Here is a 22,430-nt window from a genome sequence, read left to right on the forward strand (position 1 = left end):
TAATGAACTTAGCCAGTTCTCTACTCCAGAGCTTCATGTTTGCTATTGCTTCTTAACTGTGCTCTGTCCAGTGTTTCAACATGCCAAAAAGCCTTACTGTAATCAGAAATGTGTATTTATTAAGTATGTGACTAATCTTTACAGAGCTTTTCTGAACATTACTACAGTTACCAAGTACTGGCAAACCCACTGCACTATTACATTAAACTCCCAAGCATTATATATAGAGAGGGAACCCTGGGTCCAGCATGCTCCAATTTCCATCTTAGAAACAATTTCTCCCAGCTGTGTATGAATCTGGACAGAGAAAAGGACATTCAGAGCGCAAAACCGTTGGGTGCAAAAGATTCTGTGCAAATGCACATTCAAAGTAAACAAAACCCATCGGGCCCAAGCAAGAGACCAGCACCCAATTGCACTAAACACACCACACTGGAATCTGCAATTGGCAAGATGATTGGCATCATTCCAGCTGATGGGGAGTTTCTGATGCTGCCCAAACTCTCGCTTGAAATAATACTCAGCCATTTAATTTGTCTAGCTCTCGTTTAGCTGATTGCTCTTTTCTGCTGGAGCTATCAAGAAGGAAGCCCACTGCCTCACAGACCTTCAGACTCATAGGGGTTTCCTGTTGCAACACCCTCCCCTTTCCTCTTACCTTGCCCTGCCTCGGCCTCCTGCTCACAGATGCCATGATAGCCATAATGCAATAAGCTCAAAGTAGGGGGAATTCAGCTGACTTAATTGAAAGCTGTGTGCCTTGGGTCCCAAGTTCAGAGATAACAGAAGCTATGCTATGAAATCACCGCAAATGGGAAGAAAGAAAAGAAAAAGCTCCCGAGAATTAATAGCTAAAAATATGACCAGCGACATAGGACATCTTCAGTATTGTCCTCAAGCCAGACGGCATTACAGAAATATCAGAATTTGTCCACATATATTTTCATGTGGGGCATCTGTTTTAAACTTTGCCACACAAACAGACCTTCCTTGTAGAACGGGGTCTGCAAATAACTTTGGAACATCTTATTGTTTTGATGGCAGCACACAGATTTTTGTTCACTGTCCCTATTTTGGAATTTCTGTTCGTCCTCAGATCAGGGACAGGCGAGCCAACTGCAGACAGCTGTGTTTTCTCACAATGCTGATCAGGCTGGCAGACACAGACCTCTCTTTGTAGTCTGTGAGCTGTTTGCCCTGTTGGCCCATCACGGATGGACCCAGTGCTAGAAACAAGAGTCCCGTGGAAAGCATTGTCTCTTTTGCAGGTGCACTTGTGTGACCCATTAAATCCAGAACCCAAGTGTTCTTGAAACACCTCCTCCTGTCTTGTTTTGATACCTAAGAAATTGACTAGGAATGACCAAAGTCATCATGCAAACCCCTCATTGACATTACTGCATAGTGAGTCATGCTAATAGTCATTCCACTGCAGGGCAGAGGTCAAAGCAAATTTATAGAAATAAGGTTAGAAATGCCATTAAAACAAGCCAATATTCTAGTGGTTGGAAGGCTCTTGATTCATTTAAAATACATTTTAATATTTTATAGATATTTCTCTTCTGTGAGGGAAACCTCTAAGTGTCTTAGGTAAGAAGAAAGGAAGACATAGTGAATGCGCTTATGGGTGTTCTCCCAGGCCGATTAGTCCTGCTCGTCTTAGCTGATGACAGCCAATCTCTGTCTTACTTCATTATAGTCTTCTGGACTTATGGAATCTGCCATTGCTCACTTCAGACGACACGTGCCATGAGGAGATAGGTGAAAATGGTGGGGGGAGGAGTGTTGCTACTATTCTTGGTTTGTTTAGAGGCTATGTGTTTTGGGGGGGAGTGTGCTATAATCCCATACTTCATTCATATTACCTTGGGAAATTGCAGTTTGTGCTCTAACTCTGACACCAGATATGTGTAACCAGTTTTAACTACGTAAAGCTATAGGAGTAATAAGAAATAAAGTGCATATTTATGGAGTACTTTCTGACGCTTAACATGGTCAGATCTCACTCAAGGTAGCACAGTACAGGCATCCTTCTGCTGATGAGGTCTCCAGTCTCATACAAGTAAGGCTGAGTGTTTTATGAAAGCCATACCACTAAGCAGAGACAAATCTATAGTTCAAACACACAACTTTAGGCCCAGAACTGTTCTTTCTAACTACTAGTCTACAAAGCAATGGGAAACATTCTCCTCATTCTTTACAGTAGAACCACAAGGTGAGAGAACGTTATCCTTGCTTAGTAAATAAGCACCAACTTTCACTGCTTATAAGCTTACTCACGTCAGCATTGCTTACACTCTTTTTGACTTGAGTAACACTGGCTTGAGATGAGATGGGAGCAAGGGTCCTGTCAGGAGCTCTGGGGCCTAACCTTTAGAAAGTTGAGAGATATGAAAGGAAAAGCATGTACGTAAGTGGAAATTGAACAAGAGTGAAGGTGGTGGCAGTTATCAGGAAATATCAGAACACTGGTGGCGACAGTCTGCAGAAGGAACAGAGCTTCCAGCCTCCAGCAAGAGGATGGCCAAAAGACCCCTGGGGGAAAGCAAGCTCCCCGACTACAAGACTCATCTCCTAGGGGTCTTCCAATGCCTTTCCAGTGGGCCATTTGTCTGGTAGAAGATAGGGGGAAGAGATGGAGGGCTAAGTAGGTAGGAGTGAAGACAGGCAGTAGGTATAGACTAAGCTTTAGAGGCAAGTTCCCTCATTGGCTGGAGAAGTTAACCTTCCTGAGGCACGTTTGGAACAATCCCGCTAAAAAATTATGAAGATACCTCTCAAAGCACTAAAGGGAAATTAGCATTTACTCCACAGCAGTCATTCTGAAACCTTCAAATGTGGAGGAAAGCCATGCATTAGAGTGAACATTCACACAGAGAATTACGGTTGTGCGACTCAGCTATAGTAAGCACAGCCTCCATAGAAACTTAAAAACACAAGGTAAGAGGACGGAAGGAGTCCCAGGATACTTAAACCTCTGGATTCTCAAGGGATTGCAGGAATTATCTCATCTTTTCCTCCTTGTTGCTAAGTTTTTATGTTTTTGTTTTTGTTTTAGAGAAGAGAAAAACTACAGTTAAAAGAGCAGAAAGTACTATTCACGTTCAGCCCCATTGTCAATCCCTTACTCTGTTTCATTTCTATTCTGAACAGTTGATTTTAAATCAGCTTTTTGGAGGCTTCCATTATATTTGGATAGTCTGGCAAAGGTGACCTATATTGATTCCATTGCTAAAGTGGAAACATGTCTCTGGGTATGAATAATCACTTCTTTCATTCCCTACCTGTTGTTTATCAATTTTCCTGGGTGTGAACTCTTCAATATTCTTTTTTTTAAACGTTGGGTCCACCTGCACATGCCTCTCAGATGGTCAAAACATCTTGGGAGTCAGAAACAAAATATTCACTGAACTCTAAGGGGATTTAGTATCCCAAGGGAAGGCATTAAACCTTCAGAGTATCCCCCCTGAAATGCCAGGCTCTCTGGAAAACACCTGCAGAAGTTTTCTCTCCGGGACCAAATGCCAATGCTGTTTAAGAAAAATTACTCTAGCAGTGTAAAAAGTATATGCCTGCTGCATGAAATGCATGGTCTCACGCACGAAGAATAGCTATTTCCATGAGGGTTTCAGTACAACATATAGATTTGCATGCGAGCAAATACGTTTTTGTTTAAATGGTCTGTTAGAATCACAGGTATCTGGATCTGTCAAGGAAATAATTAAAACTGTTGGCTGCCTTCGCAATTACAGGAAGAGTTCTCTGTGTTTTGTCTAGCCACTCAAAAGGCAACAAGAAAGATGGCTTTCCAGGTGGTGCTATTTCCTCTAGAGGGTTAACATTACTCATAAAACAAAGATGTAGCTATAGGCTAAAGGATACCATCCAGATGCTCTCCTTTCATTGAAAGTGGAAAATGATGACAGTAGAAATCAGAACAGAGCTTCCAAGTGGTGTGTAGGGAAGCAGCAGATTTCCCCTCCAGCCATTGTTTTGCTATGAGTATTGTAAATGTTAGAAAATATATATTGCTAAGAAAGCCCTCACAGGGACTGGAGAGATGGATCCGCAATTAAGAGCACTGGCAGTTTTTACAGAAGACCTGGGTTCAGTTCCCAGCACCAAATGGAAGCCGTCTATGATTCCAGTTCCAGGGAGATCTGATATCCTCACACAGACATACATATATAAAAATAAATAATACATTAAAAAAGAAAACCCTCACATTTGTAGATATGTCAGATTGCTGCAAATGTCTCAAAACTCTTAGCTGATAGCTGTGAATCGTGTGGACTAATAGCAGTCACTGGACAGGTGACTCTAGTATGCATCCCATGCTCTGGAATAACTTCCATGTCTCCTGAGAGCATGATATAATATCTGAGCTGATACACAACCAGCCAGATTAAAGGCCTTGAGAATAAAGCCAAATGTTTCCAAAGCAATGGCCTCAGCCAGGAGGACTCACAGATGCACCTTGCTGAAGCAGGCCTGGGAGAAGGTAGACTACCATACCCACACATTTCCTCTTCTGTAAGGTAGTTTAATCATGATAGACCCTTTGGATATTGTGATATACAGGGGGGGAAAACATAGCAATAGGAAGAAGACCATAAACTCAAACACTACCATTGCTTAGCCTACAACTTGGGCAAATTTCAATTGTTGAATGGAATAACCAGGAGATGAATGTGGGAGTGCGCTGCACAGCATCCATGCTCAGCCAAACTCCCTCTGCCTGGGAGGTGGTAGAGTAAGACATCAGCTAAGAAGGCTGCTATGGGAGGGAGACTTCAGCAGGCAAATTACATCCAAGGCATGTTCCTGGCACAAGAGTCTATTTGTTCAGGAGACTGCTCATGCCTGCTCTCTTCCAGTCTTCCTTTTTACTGAAGTCTTTATGCAGAAAACGAGGATCCTGACTTGCTACCTGGAGAGCTTCTGAAAGTACTTAGGTCTAGACCTATCTAGAACAATGCAAGCCCAACTATTACGGATAATCCTGGACTTTTGTGCTTCCCACAAGCTCCTCTCATAATTTCTGCCTGTGCTGAGGTATCTGTCAGTATTAGTGTGTGTGGTGGGAGGGGTGAGCAAGGAGGCAGCAATAACAGAACTTTTTTTATGACCTCCCTCCTACAAAGAGAATAAGCCAACGTGTCTCCTCCTGGCTATATGCATTACCTTGCCAACCTCGCCTCAGTGCTCTTTTCTATAGAGAGGATCCAAAAACAAAAACAAAACAAAACAAAAAAGCCAAACAAATAAAAACACCAAAGACTGTCTCTCTGGGAATTTGGAGAAGAAAGAAAATTTAAAAAACAGAAATCCTTTGCCAAAATGAAAGAACTCAACATGTTTTGCAGTCGTTTTTCTATTACTTTAACATGTAGAAAAGCCTTTTCCCTGGAATCTAGACTCAGAAAATTCAGTATGATTTATGGGAATCAAGATGGAGTTTCACCTGAAGATCTTACCCATGGTCAGACTAGATCTGAGTTATCTTAGCCATGGAATTTATGTCTACTTTAGTTTTACCTGTTATCTTGACATAGTCTTGGGCCACCTGAGAAGGGAGTCTCAATTAAGAGATTGTCCAGATCAGATTGGACAGTGGACATGCCTGTGGGGGATTGTCTTGATGGCTGATTGATATAAGGCGGGACAACACGGTAGGCTCTTCCACTCCCTGGGCAGATAATGATGAGCAGTGCAGGAAATCTACCTAAACATGGGCTTGTGAGCCAGAGGAAGCTGCATCCTCCTTGACTCCTCTGGCAAGCAAGCCTGTATGCATTTCCTGTTTGAGTTTCCACCCTGACTTCCCCCATTGAGGGACCATAACCTGTAACTGGAAATAAACCACAGAAACGAAACTAGAATGTCTAAAGTGGACAGCTTACATGGTTAAGAGCACTAATGCTGGAGCCATGCTTTTGTTCAAATACCGCTGTTGACATTTATAAATCTTGTGACCTTCACACCTGCATCTCCACTTGTGTGCTTATGAACGGGAGTAAAATAATTACTGATGCCACAAATAATTGTAATGATCAAGTAAGATAATACATGCAAAGTTCACAGAATTTCTAGAGACCTTGAAATCAGCCCACTTGAAATAAGTAAGTCATTAGCACATATATATTCAAGTGAAGGCAGTATAAACACATGCTAACACATTCTGCTGGATGCCGGGGGGAGCTGGACACTCTGGAGACTCCAAAGCTACATTTTAATGTCTATATCTGTTGATACTGATCAGTGTCAGGTCAGATAATGATGATTTCATTCTGGCTGAAACAAAACTGAAATAGTGTAGCTAACCGAAGAAACACAGGAAATATGAACTAGATATTAGATAGTCCTAAGGAATTAGCATTAGTTTTGGTAAGTATGACAATGGCTTTTGAATGTTTTTAAGGCTAATAATAGCTTGAGAAGCTTAACTGAGTATTTTGTAAGTAAAATTAAATGACGGTAGAGGTTTGATTTAAAATAACCCTCACAATTAAAGCCAAGGTAAAAGGAAATACAGAGGAAAGACTGGTGAACCAGTGCTGATTACCAAAGCTGACTCAGTGCTGTATGGAGGTAAGTTTATCTCAGCTCTGGAGAGTTATCACCAGTGACTTTGTCAATGCATGGTGAAACACTAATAGTTCAGGATTGATGGAAAAGATTTATAAAGCACAGAAATCATCAATGACACCAATAGGGCCTTCTTTGTAGCTTATAATGCATGTGCACATGCATGTGTGTGTGCTTGCCTGTGTGTATGTGTGCTTGTGTACATGTGTGTGTACGTGTGTATGTACGTGTGTGTGTACGTGTGTGTGTGTGTGTGTGTGTGTGTGTGTGTGTGTGTACAGATCATTCAACAAAAATCTATTGAAGAACTTAGTGTGATACTATTCTCTTGGATGTACAAAAGCACCCCTTCTCTCCTGAAACAGGTCTAGATTTTAGAAGGTTCTGCCAAAAGTACCATTTTTATGATCTTTGTGGATATATCTATATCTATATTCCATAATGGAACACACACATAATATATTATATTTGAAAAGTTTAAAATAGTTAATTTTTAAAGTCTATTTTTCTAGTTTTCTAAGACCTGCAAATTGTGTCTAACTCAATCACCAAGTATTTTTTACTATGGTCCCTTTAGAAACAGACACAAAAGTTAAACTGCTCCCATGACTCCAGAACACAGGGCAAGTTTTGCCATGCTGGCTTAGGTTTCACATAGGAGTCACTTGCCCTGGAGTAAAGTTCCCACCTCAGAATTCTTCTCGCCTTTCCTGGTCTGGTTGATATCTCTACTTGGCAAACTTTCAGGTCTGCTCTATAGATTTCCTCTGCTGTTTGTCTCCATTTTTAATAATTTATTCTGTACTTCCACAGTGGGAGAAACGCCTGGATACATCACTCATACAGGCTTCCTATTACTGGCTTTCTGGCAGATTGTCTTATTTAATCCTCACAACAATCAAATACTCTCTAACGCGCGCGTGCGCGCGCACACACACACACACACACACACACACACACACATGAAAAATGACCAGCAAAGTCACAAACGTCTTTCTCACACTCAAAGACAATGTTTTTGGTAGAACATTCTAAAATCAGAACGGTTCCAGGGAGGGGGGTGGTGCTTGTGTATGCCAAAGAGACACACACACAAAGGTCTCACAGGGTTGAATGTTGTGTGGGGAGACACACAATTCCTATGGTCTCAGCACTAGAGTTTCCTGTGTCTATGTCTCGGTCCCTGTGTGCCCATGACCATAACAGCAGTTAACATTTTAGACGCCCATTATAGATTGCTGTAGTTTATATGTCGCTCTTACACTTGTCTCATCTTTGTGGTACTACACCATTTCCCCTAAAGGAAAGGCTTCCTTTGCAATGATGGAGAGTTTACAGAAGTCAATGACCAAGATTTGTAGTCTTTCCTCTGTGAGCAGAGCTTATTTCTGAAGTCATGGCTCCCCCCCACACCATGGATGGACTTGAAAAGCTGCTGCCTCATTGGGCCCCTCATTACAATTCTCTCTCTACTATACTCCTATCTAGGCCCCCACAAGCATGTACACAACATGTCTACAAAGTCTAAGCAACTGCCACATCTTGGTGGGAAGTCATAAATAAAATAGAAATGACATGAAGAACTGTACACTCTTCATGTCCCTGGTGAGAGGACTTTGTGCTAGTGTCTGCTTTGAATGGTTCCTTGGTTGCTACAAGGGATGGAATGCCTAGTGAGCATGGACTGGGAAATTGAGGAAGGTTCTAGCAACAAGTGCAAAAATAACCTTCCAGTGATATGGAAAGCATGCAACAAAACAGAAAGTAACAATGTAAATGTAACTGTGCCAACTGAAATTCCAATAAATATACAGGGCTGTGTGGGACAAAGAGTAAAAGAGTACCCCTGGATGCCATCATCTATGTTTCTGTGGTAGAAAAACAGGAAACTTGCTTTGTTTCTCTGTGCATTCCAAATTCATACTTGTAGATTTTGTATTAGGAGAAGGAGGGAGGGAAGGACGGAGGCATGGAGGGAGGGAGGGGGACAGAGAGGGAGTGGGAGGAGGAGGAAGAAGAGGAGGAGGAGGAGGATGAGGAGGAGAAGAAGAAGAAGAAGAAGAAGAAGAAGAAGAAGAAGAAGAAGAAGAAGAAGAAGAAGAAGAAAAGAAGAAGCCATTTCTTATTTCTTGTTTCTTTCAGAGCACTGGCTTCACAAAGGGAAAGCATGTTCTCTGAAAGACTAGAAAGGACAGACCTTTCTGTGAGTCAGCTGCCTCAGAATCAAAGAATGAGACCGGCCAGGTGGTTTGGGGGTGGAGCTCAGAAGCTTTTAGATCTAGGCTTTGAAAATTCCCTGAGATGCCACACCTGCCAGGCCTAGGCCTCACTACGACACAAATCTACCTGTGGTCCTGAGGTCAAACTCACCGATTTGGTGAAGACCACCCATCCTCAATGTATAGTAGCTTAGGTACTTAGGCACTGCATGAAAAGTTACATGTATGGTCCCAGAATAGAACAAGGTGTATTTGGAAAATAGCAACAGAGGAAAGAAGTCTTTTTCCCTTATCCTCCTCTGCTTTACCAAAATGCAGTGAGAAGAACAGCTAGAGACAGAATGGTCCTGCCCAATATAGTCGCCACTCTACACTTTAAACTCATTAAAACTTAGTGAAGAAATCAGGACTATGTTCTTAAGGAAGATGCAACTGAAACAGGCATTGACGAAAGAACAAACGCTGTGCACATTCAAATGAAAATTGTGGATTGCAGAGGGGCGAATCAGTCATGCCAGTAAGGGATCTTCCCGGGTTCCACCCTACAGTCAGTGAAGGTTCCTGGAAGTGAAAACCTCCATGTAATCCATGGAGGCTGCATTCAACTTCTATTTGGAAACATTCTCAATGCCTGGTGTTTACCTGAAACACAGCTCTGCCCTTTGGATTTAAGAATAACACTGGGAAGTTAACTTAGACTCAAGCCTAGTAGGCCACCCACCAGAGTCACAGAACTTCCTGGCCTCGAGAATGGTGGCCTGAGAAGCCAAAACATATGTTTCCAGCCTTAGGGGGTGACACGAAAGTGGAATAATGTGGGGGAAGAGACTAGCTGGATACTGAGCCTCTGCACTAGAGACTGTAGCCATGCTTGGATAGTGCCTCTCTAGGGTCCTGCCTTCCAAAGCAGTAGACCAGCCTCAGATGTGTCAACCTTTGCCTTGGTTTACCAGTTCATTTTAAATCTAGAATCTGAGGATATTGCTACATAATCATGGGAAGATGTGAGTAAGCCAGAAATATGCTGTGGCCAAAACATACCTACATGTATACACTGGCACACTAGTAATCATTCTCTCTCTCTCTTTCTCTTTCTCTTCTCTCTCTCTCTCTCTCTCTCTCTCCACACACACACCAAGATAGAGGCCACAGATTTGAGAGTGAAGTCTGCGAGGTACATGAGAATGATTGGAGAGAGAAAAGGAAAGGGGAAAATTATGTAATTATACTTTAATTTTAAAAAACGTATTTTAAAAATTGAATTTAAAGTAAAAGGAAACCTTTAGCTGGGTTGTCACTGCATGGGAGGGGGTTATGGATGTGGGTGGGAAGTGGGTCAGTGGGTCAGTGTTGATTGTCTTTTGCTTTTGTTTCACATTCTCTCAGATCCATTGGAGGTTTGTATGCATAAGTGTATAGCATTTAGTCCCTTATTGGTTTTCGTTGACTGGCAAGAAAGCCTTATTGATCATCTACAATAGACTCAGCAGAAACACCCCAAATACGATATTCAAATCTATTCTTTTCCCTTTGTTTTTGGTATTCTGACCTTTTTTCCTTTTTTTAATTTTAACTGTCTTGAGACAGGATCTTTCTACTATGTAGCCCTGGCTGTCCTGAAACTCACTATGTAGATCAGGGGCACCTCCAACTCACATCCATCCATCCACCTGCCTCTGCCTTCCAAGCATCATGACCACCATCGTTGGCTTTCAGGTCTGCTCTTGTCTTTTGCTAGAGGCCCCTGAATTTGTCAGTTTGCCTTGCCCTTTCTCTGTTGCTGTTTTTATTCTGTGTAACATGGGGCTATTTTACATGAAATCTGGGTCCTCAGATGCCCTGACAATAAAAAGGTGCCCAGAAGTTATAACCCACAAAAGAGATGTGAGGTAAGCGCACACTACACAACTGGTGTAAGAGAGAAGCATTCCAAATATAAGGAATGCTGTTAGAAAATCAGGTGTTCCCCACTCCCAAGTTCAGTGCCAACCACTGCCATGTTCTTTGCCACAAAAGGCACACTATGGGGATTATAAAACCAGGAGTGAGGAGAGATGATAAAAAGTTTCATACAAAAAGAAATGTGTCTTTCTTCGTGTTCATTCTGAGCCTTTGCTACAAGCTGAGGAAAGAGGTAAAGGCATCTGCACCTCATGTGTATACATGTATATTCGCATATATGTATGTGTGTGTGTGTGTACATGTACATAAGAACCTCTCTTCCGGGCACAGACCAATTTACATCTTCATCTCTGCTAAGTGGGTACCCCAGAAAATTTCCCTTTTTGAGAAAGGGTCTCTCTGTGTAGTTCTAGCTATCCTGGAACTTGCTTTGTAGAGCAGGATGGCCTCCAACTCACAGAGATCCACCTGCCTCATCCTCCCAAGGACTGGGATTAAAGACATGCCCAGCTGCACTGGTCTCCCAGAAACCTTTTGCCTGGCCCCTCTTGTCATTTTCCAGTAGCAATCCTCAAACAGCAGTCCAGCTAGTGATAGTGCTACTGGTCCCCAACCACAGTCAGTAAAACTTAAGTGTCTGCCTTTGGGGGAGTCTAGATTAGACTGGTGCCCAGAATGAGACTACCAGGCATTTGCACATGAACATTATAGAACCATAAACATACAGTCCAGAAGGGGGAGGTGAGAGAGACAGAAGGGGATGGAGAGAGAGAGAGAGAGAGAGAGAGAGAGAGAGAGAGAGAGAGAGAGAGAGAGAGAGAGAGAGAGAGAGAGAGAGAGAGAGAGAGAGAGAACCCCAACCTAATTTCACTTTTTTTCCTTTAGCTGAGCTCTGTGTTAACCCCACATTCTAAACATTTTGACCTAAATGGGTTTGGTTTGGTTTTTCGCTATGACACATTAAGAAAGTCAGAGTAGAAAAAAAAAAAAGTCATTTTGCCAATGGTGAGGTAAGAGAAGAGCTGGGGAGGGGGAACGCAAACCAGGTCACTCTTTCTTCAGCACCTGGAGTAGAGTAGGCAGAAGGCCCACAGTGAAACTTCTGCCCACTTGTCATGTCCACCTGTTCACAACTTACCTACAGATCGTGCCACTCTCAAACCACATACAATCAGGACTGGGACTCACCTGCGTCTGAAATCCTTTGAGGTCACTGGCTGCAAGGTCACTGGCTGTGAGGAGCTGAAAAAAACAAAGGAGTCTTTCTTAGTATTCAGCATCCCGGAGACAACCACACAGCATTACTGAAGGCCAGATCAGCCCTCTATATGCACAGTCACAAAACATGAGGAAGCCAGCCTCTCTGAGATCCTGTGTGTCCACAGCCCCTCTGGCTTTCTCCCATCCTTTTTCTGCCTTCTCCTATCTACATTCTATGTGTTCCCATTTATCCACGGGGGCTTAAATTAGGGATCAGAGGCTACGGTTCAGGGACATTGGAGTTGTGAGATACAATGTGAGTGACTCCACAGATAAGTGCATTTCTTTAGGGAGACATTCCCTGGGTTTCTTCCTACTCTCAAAGTATCCCATGATAAACCAAACTAGAAGCTGTTATTTCATATACCGTTAAAGGCGCTGCTCTTCTCACATGGCTTTGTCTCTTTCTTTCTGTTTCTTTGTTTTGTTCTTTCTTGAAATCAAGCCAGTAAACTTGACTCTTAATTCTGCCCACTTACATGATTCGGTTTCCCTTTGCTGTATGTTGCTTGTAATTTTATATTCTAGTTAAGTGTACATAGCTTAAGTTTCAAACAATTGGGCACAGAACTAGAGGATAAGATTCAATTACATGCTCGTGCCTCCGTGCTCTCACACACACCTCAGCTTAATCAATATTGTAGGGTCACGGAACAGAATTGGGAACAGAATTGCTCTGGTCCCAGGACACTGATTACTGATTACTGTTTTATATATAGTTTTTATTTTTTTATTCATTTTGAAAGTTAATATCTAAAATGCCAGGTTTTATTACTGAATTTTCACATATACGTGCTGTTATACTTTGCTTTAATGTAGCCTTCTTTCTAATACCCACCAATCCTCATATAGAAAGTATATACATTTTACTCATGATAAAACTAATTGAAGTTAAGCAATATTTTCTAGGCATTACTGGGGACATATTTTGGGTTTAAATTATACATTCCCAATGATCAGCCTTTTTCTTCTATAGTATGTATGTGAATGTGAGTTGCAACACACTGGAGAGGTTCGGTAGAGTTGAGGTGGGCACAGGAAAAAGACTGAGTATAAGAATATTAGTCCAAGGAATCCCACGGAGTCATATAATGCTTCTGTCATGATCAATGACCCTTCTCTAGCCCTTTCTTCAAGATACTCTTATTTTTTGGTAATGACCATCTACTCTTTAAGACTTACCAGGACAATGTAAGCCTTTAACAGAACTGGGCAAAGGAAAGAAGTCACAGGGGCATCATGCAAACATAAAGCCACCACGCTTCAGCACCTAGGATTCATGTCATAACTGCTCACGGTCCTTCAAGTTTTGATTCACCAGGTGGAAGAGACAAGGGACTAAAATATCCATTTATTAGCTCTGCAATTCTGACAGTGAGGGTAAATTGCAAGTGTATTCACAGCATCTTCAAATGCATGGCATTTCTTCATATCCATGGTGGAAGATTGAGAACAGAGCAAACCCACTTTTATAGAAACCCAGCAGGCTTAATTATGGTTTGTTATATCCTTTTTTTTTTGGTATTCAACAAAGTTATAATGTCCCCCACCCCCAGGAAATCTTAAATCTTATCTTCTATTCTCTCAGAAAGGAATCAGATGTGTGCGTTTTAGTTCTTAACTCCTTAAATTTCTATTTTGTGTTGCTGCACATACTTTTGTTTTTTGTTTTTCAGACTAACAACAACATGTCCAACGAGACTATGTCTAACAAGAGTGACGCATTATTTTATGTAAATTCTGCACTTTTCAATGTGCTAGCAAGTGTCTGAGCATGCAGTTAGTCACTTAATAACCCACTGAACAACAGGCCTGGGAGGAAAGTGGGAGAGATTGTCAACTTAGAGGTGAGGACAAGAGTGACTCAATTGCTGGCTGTGGAGAAGTGTGAGGGACAACTGAAGATATCCTTCAAGCTGACAAAAGGAAATAGTACTCAGCACACAGACAATCTCTGTGTGAAGAGCATCTCAAGGTTAGAATGCACTAACGAGCTCTTGTGCTAGGAACCAGCTCTTTTATCTGTTCTTGGTGACGGGAGAGAATATTGGCTTTAAATTCAGTGTAGGAGTCACATGTTAAGTTTAAGGATGAGCAACACACAAGGAAGCAGGTTAAAAAACACATAGATCCACCACCAGCCAGGAATGGCGTTCTTGGTTTTTTGCCCATGCAATGGTGGCCTGTTTAGTGGCTAGATGAGATTTGTCTGTCTGTCTGTCTGTCTGTCTGTGCTGAGTGGGAAGACGAAGGAATGTGACGTCAGGGATAGTGAAGTTTAAGTAAAATCTAATGCCTCAGTTGTTTTTCCTTGGAGAGGCCAAGCATTTCACTCACAGTTTAGTGATCACGGAAGCTGTTGCCTGGCCTGAAACATCCAGTGGGAGGTATTGTGACCACTCTTAGAAATGAGCCCGGATGTTCAGGGCAGTGTGCTGGAGCCTGGCTTATGTTCCGTCACACTGACTGTCCTCTGGGCTCCCTGGTTCTAGCCATGCTATCACCAGACACGGAAAATTTCAGGTAGAGAGCATGAACCCATGATATGAATGCTCCCCAGATAGATGCCCACTCTGCACTTTTACAGGCAAAAGTGCTGGTTGTTGGGTATTTAAAGTGTGCTGCTCAGGTGTCAATCAGAGTTTCCGGGGCAGAAAAAGTCTTCTTGTATTTCAAAATCACAGGCCAACAGAACAGATTCCCAAAGAGTTTCAATACTAATGGCGGAACCAGAATGAAGCACTCGAAAGATTCTGGGAGGTGCTCAGAAGCCACCTCTTCTGGGGACCTGGGATGAGGGAATGCAGCATAAAAGAGGGGTCTCTCTGGGTCCCAGTTCCTGGCTCATCCACAGTGGTTCCACCTTCCTCAATTGTTAGATGCTGGTTCACTAGAAACCAGATAGTTTGTCACTAAAACAAACACAAAATGAGTATTATTTATGGTGGGGAGCTGACAGTGAGATTAAGATGGTCCCCCTGAGTCATCTTCTGAACCTCAGCTCCTCAGCACAAACATTTGCTTGTGTCTCTCTGCTGTCCACAGGACCTTACTGCCTACATAGTACTGCCTACTGGCTTCCAAGGATGAGACAGAAACTCTCAGAGATTCAGTTGGAACTGAAGCGTAGGAAAGATGCACACAGATTCAGGGGCTAGAGAGATGATGGCTTGGTGGTGAAAGAAAAAAAAATAGTGTTTGCACTGCAATCCTGACAACCTGAGTTTATCCCTTGGAACTCATTGTGTAATGACAGAGTAGACATCCGAAAGATGTAAGAATACACACACACACATACACACACACACAAAATCAAAATCGCGCGCGCACACGCACTCACGTACGCACACACATAGTAATAATGATAATAACAACAATAATAACTTTAAAACAAACAAAGAAAAATGAAAATACAGACCCTGGGCCTTCTCCACTATCCTTTGCTACTTTGGCCTGTATCCTTTTGGTGCCACTGGGAATCAGTTCAATGCCCATGACAGCCTCGCTGTATGGGGAGTATCCATGATAGACAGAGAATGAGAAGAGGAAAATGAAATCCACCTGAGCTCTAGGGACTTCAATCAGGCTAAAGTTAATGAAAAGGATCCCGGCTTTTCCCAGGATGGTTAAATGTCTGCAGCACTCTCAGCTAGAGGGCTGAGCAGGTGCAGTGAGGAGGGCAGACAGAATTTCATTTAAAAGGCAAAAGAAAGAAAATGTTCTCAATTCCCAGTGAAGGAGGGAGCTTTCCTGGGGCCCTGCTCGGACCAGTGTCATTCCTAACACATCCTGCCGCTCTCCAGAAGAGTTCACACTCAAATGCTAGAAGATGACCCTGCCTTTCATTTTTAAAGAGCTGCAGTCTCTCTCTTGGCATAAATTCAGGGTATGTTTTTGTCTCACTAAACTCCAAAGGAGAGTTGGAGAAAGATGAAGGGAAGATCCAGCTTTTTGCAGAAGAGAGGAGAAAAGGCTCGCTCAGCTTCCAAAGCAGAGACTGTCTGTCCTCTTATTATTGCATTCCTTCTGAATGGGATTGTCCCTTTGGCTCCCTCACCAAGTCACTGCCATCAACGAGCCTCTAAAACTGTCCCTTCAAAGAGTAAGCCTTCTACCTCACAACTCCATAGTGTCTAAAGTTTGCGAGCGGAGGGAAGGGTGCAGCACACCTCTTCTCTTACTCTTCTCCTGCTCCATTCCTCACCCTCGCTTAGTGAAAGCAGACACCCACCAGGGTAGATGGAGGAGGCCATATTGCCACATAGTTATTGGCTGACAACAGACCCTGTTCTGGGAAAGGATTTACCAATACAGAAAAGGGTAAGGATGCAGATCATTTTGAACATCAGTCCAGAAGAGTTTAAGTTCAGATACAACAGTGGAAAAATTAAACCCCAGGGGGTCCCTCCTAGGACCCTGTAATTCATTCATTCTTCCCAGAAAATTCAACGCTGTTGGGTAGGAATAGAGATGCTGATGTGTAGCATGAATCTATAATGGATAGATGTAGAGATAGGCAAGCAAAGGAATCCAGTAGGATGGCTCCAGGGAGAAGAAAGGGCCCCCGTCTAAATTTACTCTCAAAGACATTGTCCTTTCCTTAAATGAGCCTTCTAGGTACCCTTACCTCCCACCTCCTGCCATTCATTCATCCTTCTTTTTTTTCATGTTGTGGAAAAATGAACTTTTTCTCTCTCTTTATTCTATTAAGTGCCATCGGATTCTTACTTTAGCTGCAGGAGGGAAGCTAAATCGTGTTTTACTAGTGATTTCACCCACAGAAAAAGCTAGGGCAACTTATGTTCAGGCAATGAACTGTGCCAGCAAACCAAGACAACTATCCAATTACATACCTGGCTGGGGTCCTAGAGATGGGGACCCACCCTCCCCTTTGCAAAGGGTAAAAAAAGTTCAGAAAGATTCATGGACATAACCGAAGGGAAACACTGTGCATTATATTTTATATATGCATCTTAATATTGATGTTATTCCCCGAAATTAAGTCCTAGATGCTCGGAAATCTGTGGGTGGAGGGCTGGGGCACAGAAAGGAACAAGAAGAATGGAAGGTTTGCTAGGACTCAGGATGGAAAAGGAAAGAGGTCGCAGCAGTGGACTCTGTCAATAAACGATGGAGGACTTCACTGTCTGCCAGCACAGAGGGTACAAAGGCAAACATTAGAGTGAGGGATCCACAATTAAACCAACTGGCTGCTCCTCTTCATAGGTATGATAAGCGAAACAGGGTTATGCACAAGGCATAAAACACAGTGGAGGAAACGAGATCAAATTTAGGATCAGGTAACCCCCTTGCATCCTGGTTTTCTACTAACTGAATGAAAGTCTTTGTTCCCACTGACCCTACTCCTCCAACATCCTAGCACCCCAAATGGCCGCCATATTAGAGATTTCAGGGAGATAAAGGAGATACCATGTATTCTGCTTCTCCCCCTCTTGAAACAGCTCACCCCTAAATCCACACCCCCTCAGAAAGCTTGGCTATACCTCTGAATATCAGAGGATAGGACACTGAAATTATCTCGTACTACGGCTTCATTGTCAGCCTGTGAATCAGATTGTGCACAGATGACTACGTAAAGCGTTACATGAGTTTGAAATCCCGTTGAGGCAGAAGTCAAATATTCATTCAAGTTAATTGTAAGCCACCTTCTAAATAAGCAGGTATCAATTGTAACTACCAAGGCATTTGATGTGTGTAGTGCAGAGTCCAAGGAAGGCCTCTTACCATCCTCAGAAGCAAGTGACACACTTGTCATTGTCATCCCAGTTGGGTTGTGCCCTTTTGCTAAATCTCCTCATCCTCCTGGAACTCCAATGGTCAAAACCTGAAACCACTGACATCACCAGCTTTTCATCCAGGCTGTTGACACAAAGATTTGCAAGGGTCTGCAAATATAGCAATCACTATATAACTGCGAGCTGGCTTGGACTCTGTTGCTTGTGTTTGCCTTGTGTTGTATTTTAAAAGATGTGGTTATAATGCTTACAGGTAACTTCTGTGGCAAAGCCTTCTTACTTTCTCTAGAGACGTAGACAAAAGAGTTTTCACAATTTTTGCTTTAATATTTCATGCACAGCTCTGCAGATATGCACACCTGGCCTTAACAGTAGTGTGCCTACACATCTGGATGTTGTGGCTAGCCTAGAACCTATTTAGATGATAAGTCTTGCTCATGTTATTTGGACCTGGCATTCTGAAATTTAGCAAGACACACACTTAAGCGAGTGTAGCTCATCTTCTAAGAAATAGATAAAGAAACACCACATCTACGCAACATATTCCTAGTTCTACACGCACCCATGATGTCCATTTTAAACTTACCCCTGTAATTCTTTCCAAATGTTTGTTCCTCGGATTGAGAAAGTTGTGAGTGGTACCGTACAGGAAGTTTACTAGGGAGATATGGTGTACACTGGTGACGTGGAGGCTAATTGTAATCATTTATTAAACATGTCAGTAAAAACATGTTTAAGAGGGTTAGGTCATCTCTGTGGCTCATTAGCCATAGATATCAGAGTGCCGTGGTCTGGCTTGGCTAATGCACATTCCTCTTCAGTATATCATAATAACCACTCAGACCCCGCCACTGCTTGGAACATGTATTGTGGGAGGTCTTTTCGGGTTCTCCATGATATACCTCACATTTTGTGATGAACCAAGTAGAAGGCCTATAGAACAATGCCCTAAAGGGCTCTAGGTTACACAAATTCCTTGACTACTGAGCAGTGTGTGAGAACAGGGGCATTCCAGGTCCTGACCCCACCTCATCCTAACAGTATAATTTTTACTAGTATTTTATATGTTTGATTTGAACTTTTAACTTGAAAATGTTTTCCTTAAGAAGAAAACCCCTTGTACAGAATTTACCTTGGAAAGGGATTTAGCCAGCCAGTCACATATGAGATACTAATGTAAGCATCTCTGTCAAGAAGTAGATTATGTGTGTGAACAGACCTCATTTGAGAACATCCTTTACTACCTGCCATTAGCCACTGACAGGAAAATCCGCACTCTTTCTTCCCTCACTGCTTTGCTGACTGAGATGTCCTCTTGGTTCATTTTGAAGTTCAACATACTGCGTGTTTAAGGAAGTGCATCTCAGTCGGGCACAGTGGCACAAGCGTGTAACCTCAGCACTTGAGGATGCAGAGAGGCATGTGGGTCTCTGTGAGCTTGAGGCCAGCCTGGTCTCAAAGCCAATCTAAGATAGCCAAGGCTATACAGAGAAACCCTGTGTTGGAAAACCAAACAAAAACTGAGAGAGAGAGAGAGAGAGAGAGAGAGAGAGAGAGAGAGAGAGAGAGAAGGAGGAGGAGGAGGAGGAGGAGGAGGAGGAGGAGAAGAAGAAGAAGAAGCAGAGAAGAAGAAGAAGAAGAAGAAGAAGAAGAAGAAGAAGAAGAAGAAAAGAAAAGAAAAGAAAAGAAAAGAAAAGAAAAGAAAAGAAAGAAGAAGAAAGACATCTCCTGCTCCAGGAAGAGAAAGAGCTAAGACATGCTACATCTCCAGGGGACAATCCAGGCCATAAGTCTTTCATTTTAACAAAATTAAAAAGTCATATCACAAGCATCTGTGGGCAGTTTGCAGTGTTAGTAGAACACCAATAGAGCAGCTTTCTGTCATCACACACATGCAAACCAAAGCCTCGTTCTTGGAGATCATCCACACTTACCGACTTCTTATCTCTCACTCAACTCTACTTACAACTGACCAGATGATCGGCTTATGTAGCTCTAAAACACGCATCAAGGTTTTCTAATTGTCATTTCCTTGGTGAACCTCTACATTCACTTCGTGGTAGGGAATGCATAAGATAACAGAAAGGACCTGAGGTCTGGAAGCAAATGTTTTGCTTGGTGTAGCAGTTTGGCAGAGAATCTCGGTTCCTAGAGCCAAATCTGGCGCAATCAATCACAGTTACAGGTGGATATGTAAAGCAAATAAAGCCAAGGTGGGATCAGTAATAGCTGAACCTTGTAGTTACAGGCAATTTTGCTTTTATAAGCCTCGGATAAAACAGGAAAATCTTAGCCAGAAACCTACCAAGAACTCAGAGCAACTGTCACAGCCTACAGCCATCCCCACGCAGGAGCCTTGTTATTGTCTATCCCAACTTTTCTCCCGGGCCTGTGGGGTAGTCCTGGTCGCCACTATCAAGGCAGAAGTCAGAATTCCCCTCTGCATCCTAACACTGGGGGGCAATGGCTCTGCCTCTTGAACTTGTTTTTAGCAAATTTTTTTTTCCTGAACTTGAGTTGATTTTGCCCAAAGAACTATGCTTTTGGGTCTTGCAGATACAAAAACCACTGATGCCTGGTGTACATCGCTGTGAATACTGCTAGGGATTGCATGCCTCTTCTCTTCCTGGCCAAGCTTAATCCACTTCTTCGTGCAGCCCTCTGTGTCTAGCCGCCACCTCATTTTCTTCTTTCTTCTTTCTTCTTTCCCTCTCCCCTTCCTCCCTTCCCTCCCTCCCTGTTCTCCTTGTCTTCTTCTCCTCGTCCCCATCTCATTCCTCTTTGAGCAAATGAAGTTGTGCCAAGTCACAGACATTGTAAGAGAATCTGGGAATCCCTACAAATTTCCAAAGGCTAATAATATTAAATCCTCTCAAAAGACCTCATAAAATGCTACTATAATTATACTGTTTTGCAAAGGAGAAAACAGAAACCTAGCAACACGAAATCACTTATTCAAAGGCACACAGTTGTAAATGACAGATCTATAGAGGACACTCAATTTCATTTAAAGCTGAAGACTACATTAATTTGCAGCCATTCTTTGTATGTGGCATGGCCAGTAATCTCAACGCTGTCATGGGTCACCACACATCCCACCTAGGAAAGTCTTAATATTTTAGAGACACCTACCAAGATAAACAGTAGAAAGGTGTTTCAGAAAGAAAGAAAGAAAGAAGAAAAGAATAATCCAATTGAAAGACATTGGCTAAAATATTTGCTAGACAAACATGAGAATCTAACTTTGGATTACTACGATGCTTGTAAAATGCCAAGCATGAAAACAAACTCCTGTGGTCCCAGCACTGGGAGGAAGAGACAGGAAGATTCCATTCAGTCTAGTCCATCACTGGATTCCAGGTTCAGGGGCAGACATTGCCTCTACAAAATGGGGAGCTATAAATAAAGACATCTGATGTCAGTATCTGGCCCTCATAAGTACACATACACCCTCACTTGACCCCCACATGTCCCCACAAAAATACATAAAGTAGGCATTAAGGGGAAAGAGATAGCTCATATTTTAAAAATCCAATAGCATAATAATCACTTTTAACAATAGAGGGAAATGGGAAACACACTCTACCTTCAAACATTCATTACTACAGGTGTGAAGCATGCTAACTCATATATATATATATATATATATATATATATATATATATATATATATATATATATATATATACCACGATCTTTATGTTGCATAAGCAGCAAGAACAAGTTTACTCCTAAGAAAATGAAGTACCAGCCAGACACCATGGCATCCACCAGCACTCAGGGAGGCAGAGGCAGCTGGATCTCTGAGTCCAGGACAGCCAGGGCTACACAGAGAAACCCTGTCTCAAAAATGGAGAGAGAGAGAGAGAGAGAGAGAGAGAGAGAGAGAGGATATGAAGGACCTAAATACAAGAAAACTTCACAGAAAAATGCAATTACTTTAATCAAATAAGAGAAAGAAGATGGGGTCTCCTCTGCTTTGAAAGGAACAACCCTCATAAGACAAATATTTACCTATGTATTTATTATTTATTTTGTGTGTGTTTGTGTGTGGAGGGGTATGAGTTCAGTAGTATGTGTGCCATGATGAGCAAACACGTCATATGATGCCTACCTACCTTTTGGGAGTCAGCTACCCTTATGCTATATATTATAAAAACCAACCTTGGGTGTCAGGATTGTATCACCAGCCCTTTGCTACTGAGAGATCTTGTCAGCCCTGAAACTTTAAAAGGACAGTCTTAATCTAACAAATACCACCACTTAGGCTTTCCTCTCCTTTTATTCATGTTTCAAGAATTTCATGCATTAGTACAACGTCTTTTGATCATATCAACCCCAATCTCCACATTGAATTGTTTCCAGAATCTGCACGATGACATTTTAACCTTATATATTTTATTCATAAGCTATTGAGTCCAGTCACTGTATATGCATAAGTCCACATGTACACTAGACTGTGGGCACCCTGCCATGGGCAGCTGGTCTAAAGAAAACAGAATGCCCCTGCTCCAGTACTCTTCAACTGCCAGTGCTCCTTAGCTAGGGCCAGTGTTTTATGAGACCCTCTCCCACCTATGCTGAAATTTTGACTCGCTTGATCTATAGTCTTGTCCAAGCAGCCACAGCACCAAGACCTCACCAGAGGCAGTTTCCTAGTGCTCCTTTCCAGTCTCTGGCTCTTATAAAATTAATATTCCCTCTT

The 22,430-nt window shown here is 42.4% G+C and overlaps 1 protein-coding gene across 2 annotated transcripts in view; it reads right to left on the reverse strand.

The window, feature by feature from the left end:
- Nucleotides 1-22,430, reverse strand: part of Setbp1 (SET binding protein 1) — a 359,262-nt gene that overhangs the window by 160,696 nt on the left and 176,136 nt on the right. For both annotated transcript variants that reach the window (XM_051163710.1, XM_051163711.1), the window contains exon 3: nt 11,898-11,951. In XM_051163710.1, coding sequence (XP_051019667.1) covers nt 11,898-11,951 — 54 coding nt within the window. The remainder of the gene's footprint in view (nt 1-11,897; nt 11,952-22,430) is intronic.

The sequence above is a fragment of the Acomys russatus genome, chromosome 20 (assembly GCF_903995435.1).
Source record: "Acomys russatus chromosome 20, mAcoRus1.1, whole genome shotgun sequence".
Taxonomy (NCBI): domain Eukaryota; kingdom Metazoa; phylum Chordata; class Mammalia; order Rodentia; family Muridae; genus Acomys; species Acomys russatus.